The 17,841-nt window shown below is 43.1% G+C and overlaps 1 protein-coding gene across 2 annotated transcripts in view; it reads left to right on the forward strand.

The window, feature by feature from the left end:
* Nucleotides 1-401: 401 nt before the first annotated feature.
* The window catches only part of gria4a (glutamate receptor, ionotropic, AMPA 4a), a 126,608-nt gene continuing 109,168 nt past the window's right edge, over nucleotides 402-17,841 (forward strand). Inside the window, exons 1-2 of one of the 2 annotated variants that reach the window (XM_060942197.1) lie at nucleotides 402-483; nucleotides 4,038-4,196. In XM_060942197.1, coding sequence (XP_060798180.1) covers nucleotides 402-483; nucleotides 4,038-4,196 — 241 coding nt within the window. The remainder of the gene's footprint in view (nucleotides 484-4,037; nucleotides 4,197-17,841) is intronic. The other variant, XM_060942198.1, reaches the window with a different exon arrangement.

Consider the following 17,841-nt stretch of genomic DNA (forward strand, 5'->3'; position numbering starts at 1 on the left):
TTGCCTATCAAAACAGAGAGAGAGAGAGAGAGATGATGATGATGGAGAGCTCAAAGAGGAAGATGAGAGCAAGAGCGCGCATGTCTAATCCTCCTGTGCAACCTCTTGTATCCAACACTCCTTAACCATCTCTCTCTCTCTCTCTCTCTCTCTCTCTCTCCAGTGCTCGTGTCTCCGCGGATGTGGACAGTGCGGGCGCGCGCGTTTCCTTAGCCATGCTTCGTTAAAACTCTTTCTTCATTTCTTTATTCTTCCGTTATTATAATTCATATCAATCTATCTATTCTTTTATTTTCTTTATTTTATTGTATTATATCTTTTTTTTACTCTCTCTCTCTCTCTCTGTGTGTGTTTCTCCATGTGACGGGTTTATCTGAGATGTTTTCTATGTGAAGCTCTGCATGATGCGGATGCTCGAACCGGCGCTGCTCTTCGGGCTGTGGGCGCTCGCGCACGGGGCTTTTCCCAGCAGCGTGCAGATCGGTGAGTCAAACACACACACATACACACACACTCACTCACACACACACACACACTCACTCACACACACACACTCACTCACACACAGGCGCGCGCGTTTTAATTTTATTCCGCATAGGAGCGCTTACGGCTAATTTGTACTCGCGCGCGCATAGAAACTCCGCTTTGTTTCCTTCCTTCCTTCATTCAGTTTCACTGCAGTGTTTCTACCTCTACACCCCCCACACCAGTTCCTCCAACCATTCCCCCCAGTCCACCCTCTCCACCAGTCCCCCCCCACAAGTACCCCCCTCTCTCTCTCCACCAGTCCCTCTCTCTCCTCTCTTTCTCTTTCTGTCCACCAATCCCCCCTCTCTCTCCACCAGTGTCTATCTCCCTCTCTCTGTCCACCAATCCCCCCTCTCTCTCCACCAGTGTCTATCTCCCTCTCTCTGTCCACCAATCCCTCCTCTCTCACCACCAGTCCCTATCTCTCCACCAGTCCCCCCACCAGTCCCCTCCTCTCTCTCCACCAGTCCCTCTCTCTCCACCAGTCTCTCTCTATCTCTCTCTGTCCACCAATCCCCCCTCTCTCTCCACCAGTCCCCCTCTCTCTCTCCACCAGTCCCTCTCTCTCTCCACCAGTCTCTCTCTCTCTGTCCACCAATCCCCTCTCTCTCCAGCAGTCCCTCTCTCTCTCCACCAGTCCCCCCACCAGTCCCCCTCTCTCTCCACCAGTCCCTCTCTCTCCACCAGTCCCCCCTCTCTCTCTCCACCAGTCCCTCTCTCTCCAACAGTCCCCCACCAGTCCCCCTCTCTCTCCACCAGTCCCTCTCTCTCCACCAGTCACCCTCTCTCTCTCCAGTAGTCCCTCTCTCTCCACCAGTCTCTCTTTCTCTCTCTGTCTGTCCACCAATCCCCCCTCTCTCTCCATCAGTCCCTCTCTCTCCACCAGTCCCCCCTCTCTCCACCAGTCCCTCTCTCTCCACCAGTGTCCCTCTCTCTCTCTGTCCACCAATCCCCCCTCTCTCTCCACAGTCCCCCCTCTCTCCACCAGTCCCTCTCTCTCTCCACCAGTCCCTCTCTCTCTCCACCAGTCCCTCTCTCCACCAGTCCCCCCTCTCTCTCCAGCAGTCCCTCTCTCTCCACCAGTTCCCCATCTCTCTCCAGCAGTCCCTCTCTGTCTCTACCAGTCTCTCTCTAAGCCAGTCCCTCTCTCTCTCCACCAGTCCCCCCACCAGTCCCCCGTCTCTCTCTCCACCAGTCCCTCTCTCTACCAGTCTCTCTCTCTGTCCACCAATCTCTCCTCTCTCTCCACCAGTCCCCCCACCAGTCCCCCTCTCTCCACCAGTCCCTCTCTCTCTCTCCACCAGTCCCTCTCTCTACCAGTCTCTCTCTCTACCAGTCACCCTCTCTCTCTCCACCAGTCCCCCTCTCTCTCCAGCAGTCCCTCTCTCTCTCCACCAGTCCCCCATCTCTCTCCAGCAGTCCCTCTCTCTCTCTACCAGTCTCTCTCTAAATCAGTCTCTCTCTCTCTCTCTCCACCAGTCTCCCCCTCTTTCCACCAGTCACCCCCTCTCTCCACCAGTCACCCCTCTCTCTCTCTCCACCAGTCCCTCTCTCTCTCTCCACCAGTCCCTCTCTCTCTCCACCAGTCTCTCCTCTCTCTCCACCAGTCCCTCTATCTCTCTCCACCAGTCCCCCTCTCTCCACCAGTCCCTCTCTCTCTCTACCAGTCTCTCTCTCCACCAGTCCCCCCTCTCTCTCTCTCTCTCTCTCTCTCCACCAGTCTCCCCTCTCTCTCCCCCAGTCCCTCTCTCTCTACCAGTCTTTCTCTAAACCAATCCCCCCTCTCTCCACCAGTCACCCTCTCACTCTCCACCAGTCTCCCCCTCTCTCCACCAGTCACCCCCCCTCTCCACCAGTCCCTCTCTCTCTACCAGTCTTTCTCTAAACCAATCCCCCCTCTCTCCACCAGTCACCCTCTCACTCTCCACCAGTCTCCCCCTCTCTCCACCAGTCACCCCCCCTCTCCACCAGTCCCTCCCTCTCTCTCTCTTTCTCAACCAGTCCCTCTATCTCTCTCCACCAGTCCCTCTATCTCTCTCCACCAGTCCCCCTCTCTATCAGTCTCTCTCTCCACCAGTCCCTCTCTCTCTCCACCAGTCTCTCCTCTCTCCACCAGTCTCTCTCTCTCCACCAGTCCCCCTCTCTCTCTCCACCAGTCCCCCTCTCTCTCTCCACCAGTCCCTCTCTCTCTTTCCACCAGTCCCTCTCTCTCTCCACCAGTCTCTTCTCTCTCCACCAGTCTTTCTCTCTCCACCAGTCCCCCTCTCTCTCTCCACCAGTCCCTCTCTCTCTTTCCACCAGTCCCTCTCTCTCTCCACCAGTCTTTCTTTCTCCACCAGTCCCCCTCTCTCTCCTCCAGTCTCTCTTTCTCTCTCTGTCCACCAGTCCCCCTCTCTTGCTCCACCAGTCCCCCTCTCTCTCTACCAGTCTCCCTCTCTCTCTCTTGCTCTCTCTCTCTCTCTCTCTCTCTCCACCAGTCCCTCTCTCTCTCTCTCTCTCTCCACCAGTCCCCTTCTCTCACTCCACCAGTCCCCCTCTCTCTCTACCAGTCTCTCTCTCTTGCTCTCTCTCTCTCTCTCTCTCTCTCCACCAGTCTCTCTCCACCAGTCTCCCTCTCTCTCTACCAGTCTCTCTCTCGCTCTCCACCAGTCCCCCTCCCTCTCCACCAGTCCCCCCCACCAGTCCCTCTCTCTCTCTTCACCAGTCCCTCTCTCTCTCCACTCGTCCCTCTTCCTGTCCACCTGTCCCTCTACTTCTCTTTCCTTCCTTCTCTCATTTGTCCCTCTGTCTCTTTACTTATTTCTCTCCTTATCTTCTACCTCTCTCTCCTTCACTTTCTCTTTCCCTCCTTCACTCATCTGTCCCTTTATCTGCCTCTCTCACCTCTTCTGTTGTTTCACTCATCTGTCCCTCAGTTCTCTTTCTTTCTCTCTTTCCCTGTTTGTCCCTCTATCTCTCTGCTTCTTCTCTCCTCTTATTTATTTCTCTTTCCATATTTCTCTCCTCTGTCCTCCTCTTATTTATCCCACTATTTCTCTCACTCTTTTTCCTCTCATCTGTGCCACTATCTCTCTTCTTCTTTCTCTCCTTCTCATGTCACTTTCACACCCTCTTTCTCTCATTCTCTCATCTGACCCTCTCTTTATACCATTCTTCATCTCGTCCTCTTTCTCTCTCTCTCTCTCTCTGTCTCTCTCTCAGTCACGCTGCTGGATCCTGATCAAACTTTGCCGTCTTGCAAGATCTGCACCTTCATATCCCATTGATTTTAGCGCGCACACACGCACACACAGCTCTTTCTCTCTGTTCAGCCGACTCATATAGAGTGAGAGTGCAAGAGTGATCAAATTTAACAAGCTAAGTAGAGAACAAAACACACACACACACACACACACACCATACTGTAGTGTGGCAGATGTATAGATCTGAGTGCAGTGTGCATGGTGTTTATATTATACTGATGCTGTGTGTGTGTGTGTGTGTGTGTGTGTGTGTGTGTGTGTGTGCAGGCGGCTTGTTCATCAGGAACACGGATCAGGAGTACACTGCATTCCGACTGGCTGTGTTCCTCCACAACACGAGCCCGAACGCCACCGAGGCTCCATTTAACCTCGTCCCACATGTGGACAATATCGAGAGCGCGAACAGCTTCGCCGTGACCAATGCCTGTGAGTGACAGCTGTCAATCATCTCAATCACATGACCTCCTGGCTGGGGGCGACCTGGGGGCAGGGCATAACACTGAGGACTGGCCTTAAAAACATGCTCATTACACAGCTTCTGAAAATCATGATTATGGTTAATAAACATGGTAGGCGTGGCTCTGTCATTCATAATGATGTGGGCAAGGCTTATAAAGATTACAGGTGTGGTTTGTAAAGTTGTGGGTGTGGCTTATAAAAGGTGGCGACTAATAAGATGAAAAAAAAGGCTGATTTATGATGATGGTGGGTGGCGTTTATTAAGTTAACTGGTAAAGTGTTAAAAACAGGAGAAGCTGTGTGGTTTATAGCAGTGCTAAATGTTTTTAAAGGTGTAGAAGGTAAGGGGCGTGGTTTATAGCAGTGATAAATGTTTTTAAAGGTGTAGAAGGTAAGGGGTGTGGTTTATAGCAGTGCTAAATGTTTTTAAAGGTGTAGAAGGTAAGGGGTGTGGTTTATAGCAGTGCTAAATGTTTTTAAAGGTGTAGAAGGTAAGGGGCGTGGTTTATAGCAGTGCTAAATGTTTTTAAAGGTGTAGAAGGTAAGGGGCGTGGTTTATAGCAGTGCTAAATGCTTTTTAAAGGTGTAGAAGGTAAGGGGCGTGGTTTATAGCAGTGCTAAATGCTTTTTAAAGGTGTAGAAGGTAAGGGGCGTGGTTTATAGCAGTGCTAAATGTTTTTAAAGGTGTAGAAGGTAAGGGGCGTGGTTTATAGCAGTGCTAAATGTTTTTAAAGGTGTAGAAGGTAAGGGGTGTGGTTTATAGCAGTGCTAAATGTTTTTAAAGGTGTAGAAGGTAAGGGGTGTGGTTTATAGCAGTGCTAAATGCTTTTTAAAGGTGTGGAATGTAAGGGGCGTGGTTTATAGCAGTGCTAAATGCTTTTTAAAGGTGTGGAAGGTAAGGGGCGTGGTTTATAGCAGTGCTAAATGTTTTTAAAGGTGTAGAAGGTAAGGGGTGTGGTTTATAGCGGTGCTAAATGCTTTTTAAAGGTGTAGAAGGTAAGGGGCGTGGTTTATAGCGGTGCTAAATGTTTTTAAAGGTGTAGAAGATAAGGGGCGTGGTTTATAGCGGTGCTAAATGTTTTTAAAGGTGTAGAAGGTAAGGGGCGTGGTTTATAGCGGTGCTAAATGTTTTTAAAGGTGTAGAAGGTAAGGGGCGTGGTTTATAGCGGTGCTAAATGTTTTTAAAGGTGTAGAAGGTAAGGGGCGTGGTTTATAGCGGTGCTAAATGTTTTTAAAGGTGTAGAAGGTAAGGGGTGTGGTTTATAGCAGTGCTAAATGTTTTTAAAGGTGTAGAAGGTAAGGGGTGTGGTTTATAGCAGTGCTAAATGCTTTTTAAAGGTGTGGAAGGTAAGGGGCGTGGTTTATAGCAGTGCTAAATGCTTTTTAAAGGTGTGGAAGGTAAGGGGCGTGGTTTATAGCAGTGCTAAATGTTTTTAAAGGTGTAGAAGGTAAGGGGTGTGGTTTATAGCGGTGCTAAATGCTTTTTAAAGGTGTAGAAGGTAAGGGGCGTGGTTTATAGCGGTGCTAAATGTTTTTAAAGGTGTAGAAGGTAAGGGGCGTGGTTTATAGCGGTGCTAAATGTTTTTAAAGGTGTAGAAGGTAAGGGGCGTGGTTTATAGCGGTGCTAAATGTTTTTAAAGGTGTAGAAGGTAAGGGGTGTGGTTTATAGCGGTGCTAAATGTTTTTAAAGGTGTAGAAGGTAAGGGGCGTGGTTTATAGCGGTGCTAAATGTTTTTAAAGGTGTAGAAGGTAAGGGGCGTGGTTTATAGCGGTGCTAAATGTTTTTAAAGGTGTAGAAGGTAAGGGGCGTGGTTTATAGCGGTGCTAAATGTTTTTAAAGGTGTAGAAGGTAAGGGGCGTGGTTTATAGCGGTGCTAAATGTTTTTAAAGGTGTAGAAGGTAAGGGGTGTGGTTTATAGCGGTGCTAAATGTTTTTAAAGGTGTAGAAGGTAAGGGGTGTGGTTTATAGCAGTGCTAAATGCTTTTTAAAGGTGTGGAAGGTAAGGGGCGTGGTTTATAGCAGTGCTAAATGCTTTTTAAAGGTGTGGAAGGTAAGGGGCGTGGTTTATAGCAGTGCTAAATGTTTTTAAAGGTGTAGAAGGTAAGGGGTGTGGTTTATAGCAGTGCTAAATGCTTTTTAAAGGTGTAGAAGGTAAGGGGCATGGTTTATAGCGGTGCTAAATGTTTTTAAAGGTGTAGAAGGTAAGGGGCGTGGTTTATAGCAGTGCTAAATGTTTTTAAAGGTGTAGAAGGTAAGGGGCGTGGTTTATAGCGGTGCTAAATGTTTTTAAAGGTGTAGAAGGTAAGGGGCGTGGTTTATAGCGGTGCTAAATGTTTTTAAAGGTGTAGAAGGTAAGGGGCGTGGTTTATAGCGGTGCTAAATGTTTTTAAAGGTGTAGAAGGTAAGGGGCGTGGTTTATAGCGGTGCTAAATGTTTTTAAAGGTGTAGAAGGTAAGGGGCGTGGTTTATAGCGGTGCTAAATGTTTTTAAAGGTGTAGAAGGTAAGGGGCGTGGTTTATAGCGGTGCTAAATGTTTTTAAAGGTGTAGAAGGTAAGGGGCGTGGTTTATAGCGGTGCTAAATGCTTTTTAAAGGTGTAGAAGGTAAGGGGCGTGGTTTATAGCAGTGCTAAATGTTTTTAAAGGTGTAGAAGGTAAGGGGCGTGGTTTATAGCAGTGCTAAATGTTTTTAAAGGTGTAGAAGGTAAGGGGCGTGGTTTATAGCAGTGCTAAATGCTTTTTAAAGGTGTAGAAGGTAAGGGGCGTGGTTTATAGCGGTGCTAAATGTTTTTAAAGGTGTAGAAGGTAAGGGGCGTGGTTTATAGCGGTGCTAAATGTTTTTAAAGGTGTAGAAGGTAAGGGGTGTGGTTTATAGCGGTGCTAAATGTTTTTAAAGGTGTAGAAGGTAAGGGGCGTGGTTTATAGCGGTGCTAAATGTTTTTAAAGGTGTAGAAGGTAAGGGGCGTGGTTTATAGCGGTGCTAAATGTTTTTAAAGGTGTAGAAGGTAAGGGGCGTGGTTTATAGCAGTGCTAAATGTTTTTAAAGGTGTAGAAGGTAAGGGGCGTGGTTTATAGCGGTGCTAAATGCTTTTTAAAGGTGTAGAAGGTAAGGGGCGTGGTTTATAGCGGTGCTAAATGTTTTTAAAGGTGTAGAAGGTAAGGGGCGTGGTTTATAGCGGTGCTAAATGTTTTTAAAGGTGTAGAAGGTAAGGGGCGTGGTTTATAGCGGTGCTAAATGTTTTTAAAGGTGTAGAAGGTAAGGGGTGTGGTTTATAGCAGTGCTAAATGTTTTTAAAGGTGTAGAAGGTAAGGGGCGTGGTTTATAGCAGTGCTAAATGTTTTTAAAGGTGTAGAAGGTAAGGGGCGTGGTTTATAGCAGTGCTAAATGTTTTTAAAGGTGTAGAAGGTAAGGGGCGTGGTTTATAGTGGTGATAAATGTTTTTAAAGGTGTAGAAGGTAAGGGGCGTGGTTTATAGCAGTGATAAATGTTTTTAAAGGTGTAGAAGGTAAGGGGCGTGGTTTATAGCAGTGCTAAATGTTTTTAAAGGTGTAGAAGGTAAGGGGCGTGGTTTATAGCAGTGATAAATGTTTTTAAAGGTGTAGAAGGTAAGGGGCGTGGTTTATAGCAGTGCTAAATGCTTTTTAAAGGTGTAGAAGGTAAGGGGCGTGGTTTATAGCAGTGCTAAATGTTTTTAAAGGTGTAGAAGGTAAGGGGCGTGGTTTATAGCAGTGCTAAATGTTTTTAAAGGTGTAGAAGGTAAGGGGCGTGGTTTATAGCAGTGCTAAATGCTTTTTAAAGGTGTAGAAGGTAAGGGGCGTGGTTTATAGCGGTGCTAAATGTTTTTAAAGGTGTAGAAGGTAAGGGGCGTGGTTTATAGCGGTGCTAAATGTTTTTAAAGGTGTAGAAGGTAAGGGGCGTGGTTTATAGCGGTGCTAAATGTTTTTAAAGGTGTAGAAGGTAAGGGGTGTGGTTTATAGCAGTGCTAAATGTTTTTAAAGGTGTAGAAGGTAAGGGGCGTGGTTTATAGCAGTGATAAATGTTTTTAAAGGTGTAGAAGGTAAGGGGCGTGGTTTATAGCGGTGATAAATGTTTTTAAAGGTGTAGAAGGTAAGGGGCGTGGTTTATAGCGGTGATAAATGTTTTTAAAGGTGTAGAAGGTAAGGGGCGTGGTTTATAGCAGTGCTAAATGTTTTTAAAGGTGTAGAAGGTAAGGGGCGTGGTTTATAGCAGTGCTAAATGTTTTTAAAGGTGTAGAAGGTAAGGGGCGTGGTTTATAGCGGTGATAAATGTTTTTAAAGGTGTAGAAGGTAAGGGGCGTGGTTTATAGCAGTGCTAAATGCTTTTTAAAGGTGTAGAAGCTAAGGGGTGTGGTTTATAGCAGTGCTAAATGTTTTTAAAGGTGTAGAAGGTAAGGGGCGTGGTTTATAGCAGTGCTAAATGTTTTTAAAGGTGTAGAAGGTAAGGGGTGTGGTTTATACCAGTGCTAAATGCTTTTTAAAGGTGTAGAAGGTAAGGGGCGTGGTTTATAGCAGTGCTAAATGTTTTTAAAGGTGTAGAAGGTAAGGGGTGTGGTTTATAGCAGTGCTAAATGCTTTTTAAAGGTGTAGAAGGTAAGGGGCGTGATTTATAGCAGTGCGAAATGCTTTTTAAAGGTGTAGAAGCTAAGGGGCGTGGTTTATAGCAGTGCTAAATGTTTTTAAAGGTGTAGAAGGTAAGGGGCTTGGTTTATAGCAGTGCTAAATGTTTTTAAAGGTGTAGAAGCTAAGGGGCGTGGTTTATAGCAGTGCTAAATGTTTTTAAAGGTGTAGAAGGTAAGGGGTGTGGTTTATAGCAGTGCTAAATGTTTTTAAAGGTGTAGAAGGTAAGGGGCGTGGTTTATAGCGGTGATAAATGTTTTTAAAGGTGTAGAAGGTAAGGGGCGTGGTTTATAGCAGTGATAAATGTTTTTAAAGGTGTAGAAGGTAAGGGGTGTGGTTTATAGCAGTGCTAAATGTTTTTAAAGGTGTAGAAGGTAAGGGGCGTGGTTTATAGCAGTGCTAAATGTTTTTAAAGGTGTAGAAGGTAAGGGGCGTGGTTTATAGCGGTGATAAATGTTTTTAAAGGTGTAGAAGGTAAGGGGCGTGGTTTATAGCAGTGATAAATGTTTTTAAAGGTGTAGAAGGTAAGGGGTGTGGTTTATAGCAGTGCTAAATGTTTTTAAAGGTGTAGAAGGTAAGGGGTGTGGTTTATAGCAGTGCTAAATGCTTTTTAAAGGTGGAGAAGGTAAGGGGCGTGGTTTATAGTGGTGATAAATGTTTTTAAAGGGGTAGAAGGTAAGGGGCGTGGTTTATAGTGGTGATAAATGTTTTTAAAGGTGGAGAAGGTAAGGGGCGTGGTTTATAGCAGTGCTAAATGTTTTTAAAGGTGTAGAAGGTAAGGGGTGTGGTTTATAGCAGTGCTAAATGTTTTTAAAGGTGTAGAAGGTAAGGGGTGTGGTTTATAGCAGTGCTAAATGTTTTTAAAGGTGTAGAAGGTAAGGGGCGTGGTTTATAGCGGTGATAAATGTTTTTAAAGGTGTAGAAGGTAAGGGGCGTGGTTTATAGCAGTGATAAATGTTTTTAAAGGTGTAGAAGGTAAGGGGCGTGGTTTATAGCAGTGCTAAATGTTTTTAAAGGTGTAGAAGGTAAGGGGTGTGGTTTATAGCAGTGCTAAATGCTTTTTAAAGGTGGAGAAGGTAAGGGGCGTGGTTTATAGCGGTGATAAATGTTTTTAAAGGGGTAGAAGGTAAGGGGCGTGGTTTATAGCAGTGCTAAATGCTTTTTAAAGGTGGAGAAGGTAAGGGGCGTGGTTTATAGCAGTGCTAAATGTTTTTAAAGGTGTAGAAGGTAAGGGGCGTGGTTTATAGTGGTGATAAATGTTTTTAAAGGTGTAGAAGGTAAGGGGTGTGGTTTATAGCAGTGCTAAATGCTTTTTAAAGGTATAGAAGGTAAGGGGTGTGGTTTATAGCAGTGCTAAATGTTTTTAAAGGTGTAGAAGGTAAGGGGCGTGGTTTATAGCAGTGCTAAATGTTTTTAAAGGTGGAGAAGGTAAGGGGCGTGGTTTATAGCAGTGCTAAATGTTTTTAAAGGTATAGAAGGTAAGGGGTGTGGTTTATAGCAGTGCTAAATGTTTTTAAAGGTGGAGAAGGTAAGGGGCGTGGTTTATAGCGGTGATAAATGTTTTTAAAGGTGTAGAAGGTAAGGGGTGTGGTTTATAGCAGTGCTAAATGCTTTTTAAAGGTGTAGAAGGTAAGGGGTGTGGTTTATAGCAGTGCTAAATGTTTTTAAAGGTGGAGAAGGTAAGGGGCGTGGTTTATAGCAGTGCTAAATGTTTTTAAAGGTGTAGAAGATAAGGGGCGTGGTTTATAGCAGTGCTAAATGTTTTTAAAGGCGTCGTGCAGTAATTTCAGCAATCAGGCTATATCATGTGTCAAAATGTCGGGTTTGGTGGGTTATTCAAGCCCCTCGGTTTCCCGCGATCTCAGTGTCACGATGCGCCCGCTACAAGCATGTAAAGTTGACGCGCACAGCCAAATTTAGGCAGCCAGCCGTTAACTAGGTCAACTTATGTGTGACGTCATACCAGTAACCTCCCTTGGGTGATGCTGGCCTGTCGCCATGTTTTCTCTATAGCGTGCGTTTACCAGAGTTGTTTACATTGCGGATTTTGTGGATTTATTCAGTTTGTGGATAGTTTTGAACACTCAAAACACTATGAAATGATGTATTAATATTCTGTGATACAAAATGCCTAATCGGTGTATTGTGTTTGGCTGTAACAACGAACACTGAACACTATTTGTGACTGTTGTTATCAATGGATCTGATTTCAAGGTCATGGCTAGGTATTAATAGAAAAATATTTTTTAAAAAACACGTTTTAAGTGTTTCTATGTATCAATCATTAATTGTACAAAATGATTTTCATACATTTATGTATTTGTCATATCTTTCTTTGTCACATGAAGTGTTGTCTTGATAACATATGTGGCACATAATTTTAGCAAATGGATGACAGAAGATTAATTGAAAGATTTATGCCACAGAGCTGCCTTTAACTAATAATTATCACTTATTACTGACGATTGTACGTTTACTAAACAATACAATACAAAGCTCAATACTCCCAGCCTATAACATACTGAATATCAAGTTAAAATCAACCGCAATAAAAGGAAAATGATGAAAACTGGAATATCAAGGGGTCTACTGTATCAGAAGGCCCACTGCATTTCGCGAGATCGCAAGCTGTCAAGTTGCTAGAATTCAATTTTTCTAGCTATACTTTCACCCCCTACAGCTATCAGTATTACACATAATCATAGATTAATCACACAGCATTCTAATTCAAGTGAAAATGGTCTTTAAAAATACACACAAGTAGTGATTTAGTCAGAGAAACCAACCAAAACAAGTCTTCAAGTCGCCGGTCTTCTTCATTCTCATCTTCGTTTCTGTCGTCGTCAGAACTGTCCTCATTTTCTTCTGAAGATGAGCGCTCAGGCTCAAATCTGTAAGGCTGGATACCACCAGGACATTCAGCTGTCAAAATCTCTACTTGTGGGCCATTTTCTTCTTCTGTATCGGTAAAATCAAAGCTAATTTCCTCAGCATCGCTCCTATTTTCTGGTGTGTCCGCCATTGCAACTGCACCGAGTGGTTACTGGTATGACGTCACGCAGCTGTTCCATTGACCGAGAGGGGGCGCTGCGAACGCGTGAAATTTCAAGTGATGGGCATGACCAAATAAGGACCGATTACAACCGTGGGAAGCTTTTGAAAAATCGACGGTCAATTTATTTCGAATCTCGAAAGCATTCTGGTGCAGAATAATGCGACTTTTATCGCCACTGCGTGATGCCTTTAAAGGTGTAGAAGGTAAGGGGTGTGGTTTATAGCAGTGCTAAATGTTTTTAAAGGTGTAGAAGGTAAGGGGCGTGGTTTATAGCAGTGCTAAATGTTTTTAAAGGTGTAGAAGGTAAGGGGCGTGGTTTATAGCAGTGCTAAATGCTTTTTAAAGGTGTAGAAGGTAAGGGGCGTGGTTTATAGCAGTGCTAAATGCTTTTTAAAGGTGTAGAAGGTAAGGGGCGTGGTTTATAGCAGTGCTAAATGTTTTTAAAGGTGTAGAAGGTAAGGGGCGTGGTTTATAGCAGTGCTAAATGCTTTTTAAAGGTGTAGAAGGGGCGGCACGGTGGTGTAGTGGTTAGCACTGTCGCCTCACAGCAAGAAGGTCCTGGGTTCGAGCCCCGGGGCCGGCAAGGGCCTTTCTGTGCGGAGTTTGCATGTTCTCCCCGTGTCCGCGTGGGTTTCCTCCGGGTGCTCCGGTTTCCCCCACAGTCCAAAGACATGCAGGTTAGGTTAACTGGTGACTCTAAATTGACCGTAGGTGTGAGTGTGAATGGTTGTCTGTGTCTATGTGTCAGCCCTGTGATGACCTGGCGACTTGTCCAGGGTGTACCCCGCCTTTCGCCCGTAGTCAGCTGGGATAGGCTCCAGCTTGCCTGCGACCCTGTAGAAGGATAAAGCGGCTAGAGATAATGAGATGAGATGAGATGAGGTGTAGAAGGTAAGGGGTGTGGTTTATAGCAGTGCTAAATGTTTTTAAAGGTGTAGAAGGTAAGGGGCGTGGTTTATAGCAGTGCTAAATGTTTTTAAAGGTGTAGAAGGTAAGGGGCGTGGTTTATAGCAGTGCTAAATGTTTTTAAAGGTGTAGAAGGTAAGGGGCGTGGTTTATAGCAGTGCTAAATGCTTTTTAAAGGTGTAGAAGGTAAGGGGTGTGGTTTATAGCAGTGCTAAATGTTTTTAAAGGTGTAGAAGGTAAGGGGCGTGGTTTATAGCAGTGCTAAATGTTTTTAAAGGTGTAGAAGGTAAGGGGCGTGGTTTATAGCAGTGCTAAATGCTTTTTAAAGGTGTAGAAGGTAAGGGGCGTGGTTTATAGCAGTGCTAAATGTTTTTAAAGGTGTAGAAGGTAAGGGGCGTGATTTATAGCAGTGCTAAATGTTTTTAAAGGTGTAGAAGGTAAGGGGCGTGGTTTATAGCAGTGCTAAATGTTTTTAAAGGTGTAGAAGGTAAGGGGCGTGATTTATAGCAGTGCTAAATGTTTTTAAAGGTGTAGAAGGTAAGGGGCATGGTTTATAGCAGTGCTAAATGTTTTTAAAGGTGTAGAAGGTAAGGGGCGTGGTTTATAGCAGTGCTAAATGCTTTTTAAAGGTGTAGAAGGTAAGGGGTGTGGTTTATAGCAGTGCTAAATGCTTTTTAAAGGTGTAGAAGGTAAGGGGCGTGATTTATAGCAGTGCTAAATGTTTTTAAAGGTGGAGAAGGTAAGGGGTGTGGTTTATAGCAGTGCTAAATGCTTTTTAAAGGTGTAGAAGGTAAGGGGCGTGGTTTATAGCAGTGCTAAATGTTTTTAAAGGTGTAGAAGGTAAGGGGTGTGGTTTATAGCAGTGCGAAATGCTTTTTAAAGGTGTAGAAGGTAAGGGGCGTGGTTTATAGCAGTGCTAAATGCTTTTTAAAGGTGTAGAAGGTAAGGGGTGTGGTTTATAGCAGTGCTAAATGTTTCTAAAGGTGTAGAAGGTAAGGGGTGTGTTTTTTAGTGGTGAAAAATGTTCTATAAAGGTGCACAAGGTAAGGGGCATGGTTTATAGCAGTGCTAAATGATTTTAAAAGGTGTAGAAGGTAAGGGGCGTGGTTTATAGCAGTGCTAAATGCTTTTTAAAGGTGTAGAAGGTAAGGGGCGTGGTTTATAGCAGTGCTCAATGCTTTTTAAAGGTGTAGAAGGTAAGGGGTGTGGTTTATAGCAGTGCGAAATGTTTTTTTTTTTTAAAGGTGCAGAAGGTAAGGGGCGTGGTTTATAGTGGTGATAAATTTTTTATAAAGGTGCAGAAGGTAAGGGGCATGGTTTATAGCAGTGATAAATGTTTTATAAAGGCGCACAAGGTAAGGGGTGTGGTTTATAACAGTGATAAATGTTTTTTAAAGGTATAGAAGGTAAAGGGCATGGTTCATAGTGGTGATAAATGTCTTTAGCTGTAGGTTCCAAAGAGAAGCTGGAGAGGGGTGTGGTTTATGAAGGTGTCGAGTAGCTTTACAGGTAAAATAAAAAGGGAGGGGGAGGTGTGGCTTATGTAAATATAATATGTGTGGTTTGCAAAGGTGATGAGTATTTTACAAAGCTGGAGGAGGGGCATGGTTTATAATAATGTGACTAGAATTATGGGAGCAGTTTACAAAGCAGAGTACCAAAGGAGAGCATGTGGTTAATAAAGTCAATATAAATGTGTGTTTGTCATTTTCTTTCTTATTCACTTATTGTTTGTTTGAGTGACTGATTGATTATTAATGTTTTAAAATGAGTGGCTTCATGGCTTGATGGCTCTGACACATTCACACATACTGTACTTTTATAAATGTACTTTTTCCCCTTTTACTTTGACCGGATAAAAATCTCAGTCAGATTCAGAGCTGAGGTTTTGCTGAAAACAACAAACACATGCCAGGTAAAGAGTGTTATTTAATATAAAATAAGGTAAAAACCAAATGTACAGAAAAGTAAATGTCCATGTCCATCACTCTATATCAGCTCATAAGCCTGACATTATTCCAAGCAGTGTAAGGACTTCAGTGTGTTTAATGGATACATTCATTCGTGCACAAAGATCCAGAGACATTTTCATGAACCATATTAAACAAAAAAGCATGATTTAATGTCATTTTAAAGCGATTAGGCTGGTGAATTCATAAACTATTATTACTACAGACAGTCCACATTGACACACAATAACCCAGATGTGTATTAGGTTTAAGGAACTCTCATTAACAGTAAAACTATGATGCACGGCTGTGTCTTTTTCCCAGATCTGTTTCATATTAGAGTAACTGCCTTTTAGCAATACACAGTACTTCTAACAGCACTTTCACACTTATAAGTCTATTAGTGTTGCTGAGTCGGAATCAGAGCAATATTAATACTTTTCATTTGTTTGCTATTTGATTTGGCTTGCTTTTACACTACACATAATTAAAAGAACCAATTTAAAAAAAAATAAAGGAAAACCTTTGAGTTGGATGTTGGGCTGAAAATGAATCTTCTGAAACACACGTGATCTAGACCACAGCCTTGTAGTCTTTACCGTAATGTGCCTTAAAACTGGAGTTTGTGAAGGACATAATCTACATTATTACACCTTTAATGAGCTCTTTTTGAGTTGTGGAATTAATAAAATAATGCCAGTATTTTTGTTGATTGGACGAGCTCCTATCCTGTAAAGAAAATGTGTTTATGGTTTGAAGGATAAACTGACTCATTTGCTACGCTTACAGCTCACTTTGAATGTTTATATATCATTTTATTTTAAATGATAACATTTTTAACTGTTTTGGTGCACTTTAAATTGATTAGATGTTTTTTAAAGTGTATTTAGAGTTCAAAACACAAAATTCAGTGTCAGATAGTGGGCTGGATTTAACACTGCTCTTTGCTGAAACACAAGAAAATCAGGATTAAAGGGGACATAGAGATAAAGTGGATTAGCAACTTGTGGCAGTACTGGCAATAAAAATGGTATTAAATGAGGGATCAATACCGACTGTCTGTGGAAAAACTGCAGATGAGGGAAATTTCAGTATTAAAAATAATTATGTGATGTGTTTCTGTGGCTGTTTAGCACCAGTTTACGATAACAGCTGTAATAGATATATGCAAATTTTCTAAATTATTGGTGTTACTTAGATGCACGAGCCACAATATTGTTAACACTATTAGTTTGTTAGTTGAACGTCTGTAAGCTATTTTTCTCCCAGAGTTCACACTTAACAGTTGCCATTGTAATGCGAAGCTGTACGTGTCCGATTGAAGAAGGGGGTGGGGATAAGCAGTGTCTCGTTATCATTATTTAAAGGAACAGGCACTCAGCTTGATCAGGGCTATTTAGACAGCGAGTGAAGGTTCAGATTGTGGTGTTTTATCCTTGTAGTATTTTGAGCAAATCATGTCCCAGATATTTCATTAAGGCTTCAGGGGAACTGGGTCCACTTGTGGGAAAGGGGTGTAATAGGTCACCTTTAAGAGCAAGGTCAGAATCACTTGTTAAATATCGCACAACATCTGAAAATGCATTGCAATATGTCTGATGTGCACAAATTCTCTATTAAATCCTCATTGTGCATGCTTCAAGTTTAATTCAACTCTAAAATTGTATTCCTTTGCTGGAGCAATAGATCGGCTTGTCGTGGTTCCCCCCCCCCCCCCCCCCCCCCCCAAGACTTGCATGGAGAATTATAGGATTGCCTGCTCTGAGAAGGACACATGCAGCGCTGGGATCAAATGTGGCTCCAAGCTCAGAATGAGACAGGCTTTATATCTAGAGCAAAATATCCCGAAAATGCTGCCTAACTCGGGAGCTGGCTTTAGATGAGACTACAGTGAGGGTTTAGCTGTTACATTACCATGAGGTTGATATGAACGAGACTGCTATTGATGACAAAGCTCTGTGTTCAACAAATACAGATGGCTAATGATCAGTTTTCAGGACTAGGTTATTGCCAAAATGATATTTCTCATCCAAATACGCTTAAATTATAGTACCTCCTCAGGTGAAACTAATACGTCTCGAATAGAGCTTAATGCCACTGAGGACATAAATCTGTAATTGCTTTGTAATGGGGGTACTGTGGGGACAATATTCTGGGACAAAGTATGAATAATTTGTAACTTCTCATTGCTTACGGTTACTTTGCTAGAATGTCTTCCTGTGCAGTATAGAGTGGGTTGGCTAATCTGTTAATGTTTGTTTTGGTTGTTTAGTTGTTTACAGAAGGGCCTCCATCCTTTTTTTTTTTTTTTGTAACAATTGGTAGGATTAACCAATCCCAATTTTACACACTTGCACACAGTTGACTAAAGCAGCACAAGGAAGTCTGTTAAACCCACTCTAACACAAATTGACATGACATAGAATTACACATTTTTAACATTATATGCCAAAAACATTATTGTATATTGTGATTGTGCTGTCTTATACTACTGAGTGAGCATTTGAATTCTTGATTCTGATTAGTCAGAAGGTGTTGATTTGCAGCTGATAATCACAGGTTTATATTAAAGCACTTGTTAATCTGATCTTACCAAGCGTCACTGGAAACATAACTGTTATTTATCATATGGCCCTATGGACCCGCATGCACACTTTTAATAAAACCATTGGGAAAAGTCATGTGATTGGGCAGATACAGATTTTTGAATCCGGTCCGGAAAAAGCCATATGCGGCCCTGGACCCATTTCCCTCACTTCCACCGTTTTCATTTCCAGGTACTAGTGTCACATCCATTATTCTGAAAAAACAACCTTTTGTTATCAAGTCATCATCAAAGGAAGAAGGTTGAACTGACTCGACTGCTGACTCAACTCTATTTATTTTGTTTTCAAACCAAAGTTCTTTTCTGTAGACTTAATAGGCTTGTATTGATGTTGTCTCCACTCACTGACCCGAGTTTGAACTGACTTTTACTCGCAAGGTTATCTTAAAATCATTTTCATTTCAAGAGGCCAGTAAAGTCTTTTATAGAATTCAAGCTGTTATTTCAAATTTGTGCAAAG

Source organism: Neoarius graeffei, chromosome 16 (assembly GCF_027579695.1).
Source record: "Neoarius graeffei isolate fNeoGra1 chromosome 16, fNeoGra1.pri, whole genome shotgun sequence".
Lineage (NCBI taxonomy): Eukaryota > Metazoa > Chordata > Actinopteri > Siluriformes > Ariidae > Neoarius > Neoarius graeffei.